Source organism: Trachurus japonicus, chromosome 7, assembly GCF_045865225.1.
Source record: "Trachurus japonicus isolate A0001 chromosome 7, Traja_1.0".
Taxonomy (NCBI): Eukaryota; Metazoa; Chordata; class Actinopteri; order Carangiformes; family Carangidae; genus Trachurus; species Trachurus japonicus.
In genome coordinates, this window is record NC_140913.1 from 19,497,590 (window position 1) to 19,513,360 (window position 15,771).

At 43.2% G+C, this 15,771-nt stretch overlaps 1 protein-coding gene across 2 annotated transcripts in view; it reads left to right on the plus strand.

Annotated features, from left to right (window-relative positions):
• Positions 1–15,771, plus strand: part of adcy6b (adenylate cyclase 6b) — a 29,156-nt gene that overhangs the window by 1,539 nt on the left and 11,846 nt on the right. For both annotated transcript variants that reach the window (XM_085781896.1, XM_085781897.1), the window contains exons 2-3: positions 976–1,172; positions 1,275–2,169. In XM_085781896.1, the coding sequence (XP_085638022.1) occupies positions 1,276–2,169 (894 nt within the window). In that variant the 5' untranslated portion in view covers positions 976–1,172; position 1,275. The remainder of the gene's footprint in view (positions 1–975; positions 1,173–1,274; positions 2,170–15,771) is intronic.

A 15,771-nucleotide genomic window follows, 5' to 3' on the forward strand; every position in this document is an offset into this window, starting at 1 on the left:
AGTATGAAAAATGACAAAGGGCGTCATGTATTTTAAAAACAATCTGTTGTTGCTCTGTTGTGTGTTTCAAGCCACTCTTTCAATTACATTTTTGTTTTGTTTTGTGTGTGTGGTGGTGTTTGAGCAACTTGCATTACAAGCTGCTGTTGATTATAAACATAACCATGTGTGCAGTTCATGTGTGCTCCTCCCACTGCCTGTCGCAGCTCAGTCAGCCTGGCAGAGATTTGCTTATTAAGTTTAGAGGTTAGCAGTGTCCTTGACATGTGCTGCCCGAAGCCAGCTATAGTGAGTCATCAAAGCTAATGGGGGAAGCATGGACAATTGAATCTGGACTGGAGAGCTCTTGATCCCTGATGGTGCCCACTCACTCGGCCTTTGTTGTCAAATAGAGCACACCCATCCATGCCCACTCAAGATGTTTCGGGGCAGATTACAGTGATGGAGCATAGCACAGCTCTGAGAGGAACGGTTAGTGTTTTTTTATATTGGGAATGTTTTGTTTTTTTGAAGTGCAGCAATCAATGCAGAGTTTGTTGAAATGGGACTGTGTTCAACTCATGGGTTGATGGCAAAACTGACCAGTGGCACCTGCTGCATGAGGCAATAATTGGAGGAGATTCTGCTGTCACAATCCAGTGTTTTGCAAACACAACAGCGAGTGATTTCCATGGAAATGCTGGTGGGGGTGGGTGGGAGGGGGGGGTTGCTGATGAGAGAGAGAGAGTGGAACAGACAGGCTATTTACTACATGTTATATCCTGTCTGAGCTATTGATTGTCAAACTTTCTGCCCGAGAACAACACACAAAGACAGGCACAAGCAAACGTGTCAATAAACACAGATGAGATACGACAAATGTGCCCGTTCCGTGATGTGTACGTCTCCATTAAATATCCTCACTCTCAGGTGATACATTTCCTCGGGCAATGTTAGCTCAACAACACCATGTGTATTGTTTGTGTGTTTTCACAGGAAAGCGAGTGGTTTTCAGATACTAGGTGGTGTATAGGGCTAACACACTGACTGTTTCCACAAACGAAGGGCGGCTCCAACTCTGACACACCTCTGATGCCTCTGGCCAGCTGGAGCTCATGGTGTCTGCTTGCTGGGATAAACCAGTGGCCTGGCCAAAGAGCGCAGTGTTGCTACAAACAGTAAAGCCCACACAGGTGAGAGGATCATCGAAACACTCTCTCTGAAAGTGACGTTTTGTTTCAAGCTTGTTCAGATGAATTATCCCTAACGTTGTTTTCTCCTGCATCTTGCTTTAGGATGTCGTGGGCCAGGGGCCTCTTTGTAGGCAGGGTGGACGAACGAAAGACAGCATGGGGAGAACGCAATGGCAAAAAGAGGAAGGACAGCTCATCACTGTGCAACCCTCGCTACATGAGCTGCCTGAGGGACCCTGAGAACCTGGAGCCCCCTAATGCGGCCCCTCAGCATTACCAATGCGGAGCCGGCACCAGTGGGGGCAACTTCGGCCTGCGCTGCGGCTGGCAGGAGGACCACTACGGGAAAAGGATGGGTGGCGGCGGGGATCTGGGTCTGAAAGCTGTGGACCTGGGCTTTGAAGATGGAGAGTTAAAGGGGAGGAAAGATGGGGAATTAGGAGAATCAGCAGAAGGCAGCTGCAAGACGATGAGTGCCGCAGACTGCTGGATGCGCGTCGTGTGGGTTTTCCATTCCAAGAAATTTCAGTCTGCCAAACTGGAGCGTCTGTACCAGCGATACTTCTTCAGGCTCAACCAGAGCTCCCTGACCATGCTGATGGGGGTGCTGGTGGTGGTGTGTGGGGTCATGTTGGCCTTCCACTGCATCCACACCACCCCTGACGTGGCCTACATCTCAGTACTCTGCGTAGCCATGGCTCTCTTCTTGGCCATGATGGTGGTGTGCAACCGTAACGGCTTCCATCAGGACTACATGTGGATCGTGAGCTACCTGGTGATTGGTGTGCTGATTGTAGTTCAAGTGTTTGGAGTGCTGATGGTGAACCCCCGCAGTGCTTCAGAAGGCATCTGGTGGACTGTCTTCTTCATCTACATCATCTACACGCTGCTGCCGGTCAGAATGAGAGCAGCTGTGCTCAGTGGTGCTGTGCTGTCCGTCATACACATAGTCACTGCCTGGCAGCTCAACCAAGAGGACAAATTCATTTTCAAACAGGTGAGTGAAAACAGGAATGACACAAGTGTAAAAAAGATTTTATATCTGGTATATTGTAAATTATATTGTTGTCACTGTTTAATTGTCTTCATCACTTTTCAATCAAACACATTCATCATTGTTGGACATAAGCAAGAATGGCAGCTGTAGTGATAGTGAATTTTCTGTAAATTCACTTGAGGAAATGTTTACACATCTTTTATAACCTGACAAATCAATTTCATCACATTGATGCAAGAAATGTTGTTTTGCCATGAAGGATTCCTGCTCACTGAGTTGCTACGTTTGCCCTCTTCAAGCAGAGGCATTAAAGGGATGGCTACCTCAGTAATAATGGTTTGACAGGATAGGAGACAGAGGCGGTGGTTTTTCCTACTTGTGCATCTTTTTTCATTTAAAAGTAGGTTCACTTTTCTTCAAGTCTGTTATACAGTATCCATATTTACAGTCGTAGAAATAATCCCATATGTTGTTACTGGTTGACTCTTAAGTGTTTGGGGATTAAATGCAGAATTTGCTCTGTGCAAAAATATATCCAAAAGTTCTAAAATTACCATGAAGCTTCAGCCGTCTGACATAGACAAATGAAGTGGGTATTTTCCACAGTGGTGGTCTTTTTTTAGCACAGCATTCCCTTCAAAATTTCACATTATAGAGGTGATCTATAACAAAGTCTCTTATCAGGTTTCTTGACAGTGCAGTTCTGAACTAAAGCAGGTCTGTGGATTTGTTTCCCAATCACACTGAAAGTCACGTTAGGAATATAAAGAAGGACCAATACCAGTGAGCAGTAGCATTTTTATTGTAAACATAGGTGTAAGAGTGTTGTTTTAAGACAGACAAAATGTACGTCTGTTGTTTAGCAGTTGCAGTGTCAGTCAGTATATTCACACTTTGAAACTAAAGCTCTTCAAATTAGATAATTTACAGTTTTAAATGACATTCTGGACATGCCTTTTTGGACCGTGGTTTGTAATTTGTATACAACCAGTCAGTGGAAATTGAATTGGACATATGTTTATGAAAACAGAAGAAAGATGTCTCACACTTGTAGTAGTCAGGACCCACTATTATTCCCATACAATTGAGCACAATGTTGTTACTGTATTCACCAGTGGAAACGCCCTACTTTCTGTCCCCATCAATATAGGACAAACATTGTACAGACTCCTCAACCACTTTTCCATGTCAAAGGTGCCGTACTAAAAGTAGATGGTGCTGTAGATCTCGGCAGCTTTTCAAATGAGATTTTTAATGAGCCTATGTTTTGTGCTGTAGGGCAGCTATTGGCAACTCTGTTGGGGTTTGTGGAAGGTCATCTGGGTTGAATGAGCCCGTTTAGCTGTATTGTGGAGGAATATCATGATAATGTAGCATGGTGCCATTCAGGCCGCAGTCCTCTAAAACAAGGAGGCTATTGTGGTAAAATGAAACAGGGTGGGGTGGGGTACTCAGATTGTGCAATGGATTTGATGGAAAACAGGATGATTACTTCTTCAAATTGGAAGCTGTGGAAAAAAAATTGTAAACAGAATTAACCATTCGTAATGGCTTCAAATACACACACAATGGAAATATTTCTTCTTTAATTTTGTCTCGTCTTTGATGTCCTTTAGATAATATGGTAGCTGTTAGGAGATGTACGCTACATTAGGATTCAACCTGCTAAACCTTGGGCTTCACTGGGCCACAACTTACATTGATTTCCAGCTGACTAACGTGACTATTTTTGTGACAAATAGAAAATTTAATTTGTTAATATTGAGAATGAGAACATGACACTCTCAAAGTGTTTGTTTTAACCCACCCACAGTGTAAACTGTTCATTGTATGCAAATAATTTAGATGTAGAATTTAGACGCATCCTTCTTGAAACTTGACTCAACAACCGTAAGATAAGCACAAGTGTAAATAATAAAATGAATGTTGGCTATCTTCAGTTGGACTACTTCAGTTTCAGGTTCCTGATATTGTGCATGCTGTCTCACTGTCACACTGTTGTGACATTTAGAGAGGCATGTTAATGTTATTAGTAGCACCCGAGGTTCTCCTACTATGACAACTGCCACTATGAGAAAGACTTATGAAAAGAGTTAATTATGCCTTCAACTCATTAATTCCATTGTATGTATATGTCCTGCCATTTATTGACTTTTTATGGTTAAAAACAGGAAACATGGTCACACGGGGCATACTGACACAAAGAAACACACATGTGGTTTGAACTTCAGTCTGTACCAACCAGATGAATGTGGAGCCACTCTGAATAAGGCAATATTGACATAACTCTACTGGTCCAATGAGCTTGTGTGCTAAGTGCTCCAGACTAGACGGGGTGACTTCAGGCAGATTGGTCTGTTGCCTCTATGTGCTGCAGCTCTGGTTTGTTGCATTGGTCCTCTGACCATGGTCTGCTGCCCTGCCCGAGGGCCCGGACCCTCAACACAGTATGTTCCAGCTCTCTGAGCAATCAATGGTGGGATATGGGCTTCACACTATTTGAGCCAGAGGGTTGCTGTCTCTCTTAGGCTTTTAACAGAGATGAAGGAAAGGACATCAGCTCCACTCAGGGTTGTGTAATGCTGTTATCAACCACATCACACTCATTCTGTAGATAACTAGTTTTCAATGAAAAGGAATTTCAGAGCGATTTCTTTGTTTTCACCACACAATGTGTCATTTAGTCAGCTCGCAGTCTCAACAGGTATCTCTCCGTCACGGATGTATGAATACAGAAGGACTCTATTCTCTCTCTCACACAGCCTCTGATAGTAAGCTCACAAAACTCTCCTCCTGGTGTCACATGGCCAGGCCCCCTGATCTGGGAAAGCTGGTTTCTTCTTCTGGGACCTCATCGTCCTCCAGCCCTCTCTGTGTCCCAGCCTTGTTTTTCCCTTATTTGTATTTTCCCTACAGAGATGTTCATGCAAAATCAGGGCTGAGATGATGGGAGACTGATGATGGCTAGGACAAAAGGGGTCTTTGTGAGAGGCAAAGCAGGAGATGTTTTGGGGGGGGGTAAAGGGGGGATGACCACGGATGGAGAGTGTGAAATAATGCTGGGATGACACACCCGCCTGTAAAAGAGCTGCCAGTCTCTTCTCTCTTTTCTCTCCTTCCACTTTTCTCCCTCTCTTTCTCTGAGTCATAATTCCATTCTCGCAAAATCCCTCTCAGATGGAGTGGCCTTTTATTTCACAACAGGCTGAGATTGAGCTCACACTACTCATGGGGATTGTTTCCATAGATCTCCATGTTTCACTGCTCTGTTCTAAAGAGCCTCCTCAGACAGCCACAGAGAGATGAAGGTACAACAGCTCTCAGGAAAAAACTAGTCACACTGTGGGATCTCATTCACTGTTACAGGTGGCACAGACTGTCTCGATTTTCCAATATGACAGATTTTGGCTGAGACAGAGGTTAACATAGTATCCTCATACAGACATAATTTCTAACAGAGTTGGCAAGAGAATGGTTGACAATCATGTTCTATCAGAGATGAAATCAACATTAACTTTTTGATTTACCACTTGCTTATCGGTCTTGGTCTTTTTTTGCCTTTATTTGATAGCACATAGTGAGATAGACAGGAAAGGGGGAGGCAGAGAGAGGGGGAATGACATGCAGGAAAGGTCTGCCCGACGCAGGATTCGAACCGGGGACGCCTGCGATGAGGACTGTAACCTCTACATGGGGCGGCCGCCTTAACCACTGCGCCCCTCAGTCTTGGTCTTTGACTTGAAGTGTCAGACTGGTAAAAATGGTGGTTCTCCTTGAAACAAGTAATTCCATCAAATGTATCTGGTTTTTCACTTACACGTATGTTAACAGTGGGGTCAGAAATCCACTGTAATTGTTGCTGTTACTGTGTGAAACATCAAACTTTATTAAGATTTCATAAGAGAAGAATTAATAATTTAAAGAGCAGTTCGAAAAATGTAATTGTTGTCAGTGGTAATGCTCAGACTAGTTACTTTCTTTTCCTTGAATTACTGTAAAGTGGATGATGTTGACTGTGATGGGAGTGGAGTTGTTGGAAACTCTGCATAGATACAGTATCTTATCGGGGTGAATTCCCTCTGCTCTAACTTGGCCTGAGAAGGGTCAATTCATTATTTCTTCTTCTTCACTTCTGCTTACTGGGATTTTGCACGCTTCATCCCTTTAACTGCATTTGGTTTAAGATTTCTGCGTCAGGCTGCACAGACTGCTCACGTTGTTGTGGAAGCTGTTTCACTTCCACCTCTTGACAGCTGACAGATGACCAGCAGGCTCCTGATTGGAAGACGGCGCTACGAAATTCCCATTGTCCTTTTGATGACGTCAGTGTTTTTTTCCCCGGGTTTTATGTTTTTCTGACTGAGTGACCTAATGTCAGATCTTCAATGTAGCACATGAACGCACCACGGAGAGCCACGAGCACATTGCAGTCAAACTAGGTTTGTGACGTGTTGTTGTCTTTGAAGCCTTGAGTGTGTGCATGCAATAATCCTAATACATTCTCCTCAGATTGGTGTATCTGACTTCTGTTGCTGTATGCTCCTCTCGTAATCGAGTCTGATTTTAGAGATTCATCCAAACCTTAATCTCCAAATTTAATAGAGATCCCTTAAGATAACACCCTCTCCCATTGTCTAGTCACCTGAGTTATGACCCTATGGCGCCGAGCGCTCAGACTGTGGCTGGTACATGTGAGACACATATGAGCCAGCACACTCACACACACACACAGAAAGATGCACACACCAACACACATCATATGGTCGAAACAGATTCATTTGGCCCTCAGTGAGCTTCCCAGTGAGAGACCACCTGTCCCTTGTGTTTTTGTCATGTTATTGTATCTTGTGGGTGGACGAGGCAACAACCAACTTAACTATATGATTGGCATTCAGAGCCATGCAGAGAATTTTTGCTCGCTTTTATATAAGTATTTCCATAACATCTATATGAACAGCTGTACATCCATACGCCTATATGTCTGAGGGGGGATTATGTTACTTACTGTGCCATTGTTCACTTCTAAGTTCTTTACATCCAGGCTACGCGCAAGATGTCATACATGGATTAACCAGGAACCAAACAGAAGTTTTCCTTTTGTTTGAAGCAGGATATATTTGGATAAGCAATCCAATTGAGGTCCTGTAAAGAGGAGTTATTGACAAGCAGGTCAAGAAGAGGGTGAAGTCTCAAAGGTACATCTAGTCTGTGCTTCTGTTTTTGTGTGGCGACCCAGCGCTAGAGGAAAAACCAGTTCCTTTGTCAGATTGTTATGGGGTCAACGAATGTGGGACTCGTGGAAACATACTGATCCTACTGCTTAACTCTAGTGAAAAAGATACCAATCAATGAAATGTCACCAGCATGACCGAAGCGTGCATAATGCATTTAGGCCAGAACATTGGTGTTACGTAAGAAAAAGACCTGGAAGAAGCCATACAGACTAAATTGACCTTTATGCAATTATTTATGATGCTTTCCTGGAACGGATGACAGCAGCTGGATCTGATACTCACATGTACTGTAGGGTAACTCCTGCTGCTCTCTGAATCTAAAGTGATACAGAAACTGAAAGAAAACATCCTCTTTTTATTTTATATCTAAGAACTTTTATCTCTCTTATCTCTTATCTCTCTCTCTATAAATACTTGTCACACTTGTTGCTGTGGACATATTTTCTTTAATGTATTACCCGGTGCCCTGTCTGCATAGGTTAAGGCATGTACACCTACTGTATTACTGTAACCCAGCAGAGTGAGAAGTAGAGTGTGTGATCTGTGTCTGTCTGCATGACATGCACGGATCGGGGCAGCTCACTTAACCGCTATCAAATGGTGCGAACCCGTCATCAGGTGCTGTGGCTGTCAAACAATGCACTGGCTCAAACAAAAGATTCCCCCTTCACTCCCAACCTCGCCCCCTCTCAGAGAGGGAGAGCACTTATGACTCATCCACTTATTATATTACAACCAGAGGCGATGATACAAACCCGGATAACTTCCACCACCATGGGTGGGAGCAATTAGGATTAGTGATAAGCGAAATATTGCTCCTAAAATACAGCCAGTGATAAGGAAAATAATAGCTGGGCTAATAATAGCTGTGTGAGTTGGAGATGAGGAAGTGCAGGCTTCTAATAACAGCTCATGGTTTACTAACAACTTGGCTCTTCGCAAAAGTAAATACAGGGATTTAACGCTGAACTGCCATGGCGGACAGCCAAGAGATATATATTAGGAATCCATTAGCGGTGTTAAATGTTGATCTTTGTGGCATGCAAGCCCTGAGGCTTTTAAGGCCAGTTTTACTCTAGATCCCGTTGAGTGCAGTACACCCTATAGTGATCATGACAAGAAGGTGAGGGGCTCTCTGTCCTATGTCAGCGTCACACCAGCCAACTGTCTTGTTAACCCAGTTACAATTACACTGTCAAAACAGTGACAACATATGTTGTACTGGCGCAAGAATGCTTAACAGGAGGGAAACAAATTTACAAGCATGTTTACTAGCAGTGGACACATAGTGAACACCTCTCTTTTATGAATGTACACATGTCTTTATCGTAGGAACAGGACTCTCTACTCAACCTTTTCAGATTTCACCTGACTTGGTTATTAAGTGGAAAGAGCATAATATCCTAATGATTTTGTCCACTCAGTGTTGGCAGCCTTTAGTTTTAGCTCCTAAGTGTGAAGCACTGAGCTATTTTCTTTTTCTACTTCACATTTTCATTGAATGATGTCAGATACAATAACAGGACCCGGGTCCCATGATGTAATTTCACAGAGTCAGGGTTAATCCAAAGGAAGTTACACTCTATCTTGTGCCTTCATAAGGTCCATGAAGCAGATTACTTCATGTCCTGATTTATTATCCTCGCTCCTTACACATAAAAAAAACCCTTTCCTTTTAAGGTTGCAGACGAACACTACTATTTTCTTTGATTGGGATAATGTGTCAGCAGCACCTTCATGTTGTGAAGAAGAGTCAAAGCTGTTGCTCACTGCGTCCTCTTTAAGATGCAATATTAAAGAAAAACACCCTCGTTTTCAGGTGTAATAGCCTTTAAGAGCTGAGCAGAGATGATCAGGATGTCATACACTCAGGGTCAGAGGAGCTGTTCAACTTGTCGTTTTCAAGCTGTGTGTTGAAACTCCACACACCTGCTGTGCCTTTATGGCTGCTGGTGTATCAGGCTTCACAAACATGTCACCTCGGGAAACTTCATGTTTCCTGAAGTAGACACTGGAGGCGGATGTGTTACAAGCACGAGTGCAGTGTCAGCTCAGCCTTGACTGAGCAACACATGGAGGACTGAGTCAAAACTTTAATTAAAGCATTTACCAAACTCCTCTTTTGTTTAAACTATAACCTGTTGTTCTTGTCCCACTATTGATTTGTCTGCTTTATGGTAAAAGTCAATAGTGTGTAGGTTCAGGAGACAGTACAGGGAGGGACACTAGCTAAAACTGTGTACTTGATGTTAGTCGATGCTTACATAACTGGACAGTTATACATAGACATAGACAGTGACAGTCTAGTATGTTTTATTGGAGCTCCAACATCCAGCCCACACACACTACAGCACTTAATATAGTTTTATTTCCTCTATTAATTCTGTTACTTGGTATTTGAAGACTAAAAGTCGTGTTACATCGGTCCCTGTCAAAGTGAAATGGTGGCCTTGTTTTGTACGTTGTGCTTAAAAGGAAATGCAGGCAATAGCATCTGAGATGGGAATTCCTGGATGTTTAGCTCACAGTCACACAGTTCAAGGTCTGGACTCCCTCACTCAGTTCAAATCAGTGAGAAGAGCCAAGAGAGGAGTGAACAGGGCTGGTGGACTGGTTGGTTTGTTAGGCTAATTAACCCGATATTGTGTTCCTGTGGCCACTGTGCTGTAATTGCAGCTGTGCCTGTGAGGGTGTGAGTGGGCAGGAAGTGAAGGGTTAGTGAGGACACAGCTGGGAGGAGAGGATGGTGTCCAGTCCTGCCCCCTCCCTCACTCACTCTGTCTGTCCAGCCAAACACTGACCCCGGACCAGTGAACAGCCCAGACCACTGACAAACAGATACTGGTGTGCTTTTTTTAACCGTAGCTGTGTGTGTGTGTGTGTGTGTGTGTGTGTGTGTGTGTGTGTACAGCTCATAGGTGATATAGGTGGAATAGGTGATAATTGACTCATTTTACCTGTTGAGCAATAATTGTGTAAATGATTAAATAGGGAGGACAGAGCATCCAACAGCTGCTGGTGCTGTTAGTAAGAATAAACAAAAAACGGAAATGAGAGAAGTAAAATAGAAGTAAAGGAATTAGTTGATTAAGCTATTAGTCATTTGACTGGTAATAATTCTGCATTTACTGTGCTGTTTTTCGAATAGGGCTGAATAAGTTGGATATCCTTGGGTTATGAACTCTTGGTCGGACAAAACAGGCTATTTAAAGACTTCCCTTGGGACTTTGGGAAAACGTGATGAACAGCTTTTCCTATTTTTCACAAATTTCTGAACGTTTCTGTATCAGCCAGTTTATGAAGTAAATGAAAATCTTTGTTATTTTCAGTCCTGCTTGGAATGGACCTCAGCGATAACACTACCAAAAGGTCAAGCAAAGTGCACACCAGCCTTTAAAATCTGAGGTTGTGCACACATTTTATGTAAGATTATTTGTCACTGCCCCACTAGTCCACAGAGACAGGAAATGTTGAGAAAGAGGAAGAAACGATAAATGTCCCAGAGCAGACCTAAATCCAAGAAGCTACGTGGTATTATCCAGCCAAATTAAGTTAGCCACAAGAAAGTAATAAGAGAGCTGGCATGAGGGTTCACGTGATAATCGTTTGTCTTAGTGAGAAGCCTTGTTCGAGAGTCTCAAATGCCAGTGCACCTACAACAACAAAAGAATCTGACGTGTAACATTTTGTGTCCAGTTTTGATAAAAGCAGCTCCTGTCTATTCACTGTAGATCGTGGCTGTTGTTGGATTGGCTCCATGATTGTATTCAGGCTCAACACGTACTGTAGATACATTATCAGAGGAAAAGTGATGAAATCCCAGCCAGCCAACTGCATATTGTGTTGAATAAGAAGCAGTATAACGTTGCCTAACTGCTGAACTTTAGTCAGCCAAGAATCGAGATATTGAAGTAGAAGGATAAATAAGCAGCCTAATCTTTTGATTCGAGGCGAAATTTGTTGGTCAAATTAGAAAAAGTTGAGTGGGTAGTTTTAGCTGGTGGTTACAGTTTGTTTTAGTCAGTAATTCCAGGATTGCTGGGAGATTTTCCTCATGTTTGGACAACATTTATGTGCAAGTATTAATTCAGGATCTGTTTTACTGACAGCTGTACGGCCTGGGTCCAGCTCTATTTAGCTTTTCGGAATTTGCCTCAGCGTTTCACAGAGATTACTTCGTGGCCTCGGTGGTCGCCTGAGACCAATTTTGGTTTGGCCCAAGCCATGACGAAAACAAAGCTCTAATTCCAGATGGCACAGACCCAGGATGGCAGAGACAGGCACCCCGCCCACCCACCCCTCCACAACATCTATCTATATAAGGAGTAGCTTTTTTCTTATGTCAGTAATTACACATTATAGTAACCCCAATTAGATCAGGACCAGTGCGACAGAGTCTCATCGTATTGTCTATTTTTACCGCTTTGGTACTACATGTTATCTTTTCAGACTGTGATCAGCAGTATGTGACTGGGCTTTGACGTGCGTCTCTGTAAGACATTTTAAAAGCTCCAGATGCCTATCAAAGGTCATGTGCTGGAGAGTAGCCCTCATGTCAACAGCAGTCACTGTCCCCTGAGCCTGTGTATTGACTTATGGGACGTAGCACTCTGGCCTTTTTAAAGTTTAAACTTTAGCTTTAGTGGAGCTCAGAGTCGGTGAGATATCCCAGCTTATCTTTCATTGCAGGAGATACTGCTAGATAAACCCAAACATTGACCACCTGCACAGTGATTTTATTCTGTAAGCGGCGGTGTGTCATATCTGTGGTTATCAGTGCTTAGTTTGCCTCCTCAGTGTATTGTCATAGGAGTTAATATTAGTTACAGATTCATCAACACGTGACCACCTCACCTCTGCTCACAGACAATCTGCGTTTGCTGAATGTACGTAAAGTAGAAAAAAAACACAACAACAGGCCTATTTCTTTTGAAAACGTTTCCTATTAATCAATGGAACGTATCGGCTGTAGCATCAGTTTGGTCTCTGAATTAATGGATAATGACCTTGCTGCGTGAACCTAATCTGTGCACACGTACATTCCTGCGTGCTTGTGTGAGAGAGAATTGTCCAGTGGGATATTATTAAAGACAGAATGGATTTGCTGTATATTTGCCAAGCAAAAATCTTTTCCATCTCCTTCCTTCATTCGTTCTTTAACATGCTATCCGTCTGCCTTACTTTATAAAGCACCTTCCTGGGAGCCGCACCTTATAAGCCAATGTTTGGACTCCTTTTAACTTCACCGCCAAGAGGTTCCTGCTTAAGTAAATGTTGAGTGAGGCTCGTCTTTGAGAGCCAAAAGTCTGCGGGGAAAATGGTCAGGAAACATCAGTGGAAGATAGTCTAAGTCCAGCTTAGTGGTTATAAAGAGAGGGGCACTGTGCTAATGATGAGAAGCGGCTTCTGCTCTCTCTTACACCACATCTCTGTTTGGAGAGGCGAGTGTCGGGGTGGCTCTGGATTTGCAGGCCTTGGTGATACAAGTGCTGCGACAGACACAACAAGCTTCAGGATCAAAGAGCTGCCGGTCCAAACGGAGTCACACATACACGTACACGCATAGCTGACACAAAGATTTATTTAAAAGCCTCTATGAATACTCCTTCCTCTCATCTCCACACCACATGGTGACTAAGCATATGACTTAACATTTACACAAACTCATGTTTCCCTTAAGTCTCTGTGCAATGAGGCTGTTATATTGAGCCATCAGTCAAGATTTAGGCTGTCCGCTTTCTCAGCTCCATGGTTTGTGGCTTGTTTTGGGAGGTGTGTGGGGGGAGGGGGGGTCCCATGCTCCACATGCATTTGTGTGGCATCTGCAAATTGTGTAATCTTCCTGTCACTGCACTAGTTCTGTTTTCTTGTTGAACAAAATACACAAAACCCCAAACGCAGGACCACGTAAACTGCATTTCATCCCACTCGCTGCATTCTTGTTGCCAAACTGTCAAAATCGATTAGACAGGAATGTCTTCAATCAGACCAAAATCTGACTGCCGCTCACATGGGAAGCTGAATTGTCTGAATGCAAATTGAATAGGGTGGTGAGAAGTGTGGTCTTGGGAACTGCAAGAGGCCCTCTATCTCAGACTGGCCACTTAACAAAGTTATCTGGCTCACTCTGTTCTGGGCCATCTGCTTGGGATTAATGCGATCAGGTTGTATCGGCGCAGTTCGAGTGTCAGGTCTCCATTGGTGGTCTATAACATTACTACACGGGTTTTATCAGGAAGCTGCGGCCTGTTAGTCATTTAATCACTAATTGAGCGACGGTGCAGAACAAATTCAGTGTTGCACTCAGAGAACAATTGCTCAGCCAGTCATGTAAAAAAAAAAAAAAAACACAGTGGAGTGGATGTGCTTTGTCCGTCCTCACACCTGATGATTGAATAGGCCGATGATGAGGTGGCTCACACCTCCTGACAGCTTTGATCCGAATCCCTGAGAGGTGACAGATGACAGCATCAGTCAGTCTGCATCAGTGAAAACTGCTGATTGGTCTAAATCTGTTTGAAGGAACCAGGCTGCATCTACACTATATTCCTTTAGAAATTAAAAAAAAAGAAAAAAAAGGATCCTCTGTTGTTAGTCCCTGTGGTGTAGCTGCATCAGGGATTGGTAATTACCCAATATATCAAAGGCATGTTTGCTTCTGCACCTGCAAACCATCAGTGTGTTTATTTTTGCTCACTGCCGTGCTCCTAATCTAGTTGGACTATTTGTTTTCAAGTGGACTAGGAAACTACCGCGGACACTTTCCTCTTGAAAACAGAACTGAATTTGCCTGCCAGTGTCCTGCACTAACAGCGATCTGTTTAACACAGGTTCTTAGATGGTTTCTGTCTTGTTGTGACAACAGAGGACAAGTTGTCGTGTATACAGTGTAAACTGCATCTTAGGATCGTGGCCTGCCATCACTCTAGAGGTTGGAGTTTGTTTTGGTCTACTTCCATTGGGAGTCTTGTTTAAATGTGTGGATGCTAAGTAGCTTAGAGGTTTAATGCTCCTGCTCCCCGTGGTTTCTGTTTTTTTTTTTGGGTATGAAAATATGCATGAAAGTATGTGACGCATGCTTGAAGACAGATAACCATCCTAGATCGCCAGTTCTGTGTCTCCTCTGCTGTCTTTCTGATCGATGCAAATTACAAACACACACAAACATACACTGGTTTGGCAACATACCAGCCATGGCTCGGAAATCCTGATACTCATGACAAGATTTTTTAAGTCCTTCGTCATGATGTTGTTATTAAGACCGAACATCCAGCCGTTATGTGTGTGCTTGCATGTCTTTTTCTCATTATTGATGAAATCATCTTCAGAGGAAACACTCAGGGCTCTGGTCATGGGTCAAGTGACTTTCCCAGGCTGGAGTGTCTTTCTGAACATGGAGCGGACGTGTGTGTGTGTTCGTGTGTGTTTGTGTGCAAGTTTCTGTCCACAGGGGAAGTCCAGAGCTCAAGGCTCCATTTTTGATGTTTGGTCTTGGCTATGGACTAGTGAGAAGAGAAATCACTAACAGACTTACACACTGGCTTACCACACACATCCACATACACACAGACACACATGGAAAGCAGCGGAGGAATGCTCTCAGGGTTGTTGACCCCACAAAACTAACTGTACACTATATCTAAACTTAAATTACCCAAGCCACAGATAATGCTGTTTTAAAGTTGCATTCTCAGAGCTTCATTGCTCAGGCCAACACTGGGTTCAAAGAGGAAAATTAACTGTAATGGCTGCTACTGCTTTTTTGGAACCCCTCGAAAACGAGATGGTACATCTCAAGGGGTTTATCCAAATGAAGAAATTTCATACTATTTCTCACCTATTTCACAAACTGCACATTCCTACACGAGATTGTCTGTGTCCGCTGTACTGTTACTACTTTTTTATAAACTACCATAAATCGCTCCATTTTGACACGAAAAAGCGATATTGCACGTTTATATCATCTGTTTTTATCTCTCTGCAAGACTATATCTTTTCACACACCGTAGAGCCAATATCAACTTTCAATGCAAGTAGAATGAAAACAGTAGTGTTTGCATGTCCTCAGTCATGAATCGCATTCAACCCTCTGGGCTTACTATCTGCCATTCAGTGTGCGATGTGGGGAGAATGTCCTCTTGCTGAGAAACCACAAGGCCACGGCCATCATCTCTAACCAGATCATATCTAATGGCCCCTCAGATGTTTGAGGAATGTTTCTCCTTGCAGTAAATCCTATGACATAGGGTGTTATCAATTTTGTTTATTGACCTCACCCAGGTCAGACAGAGTTCACAGTATTATTGTGATGTGACATGTTGTGCATACTTGGTGGGGTTCTTGTGTCTTTTTTTTCTTTCTTCTTCTC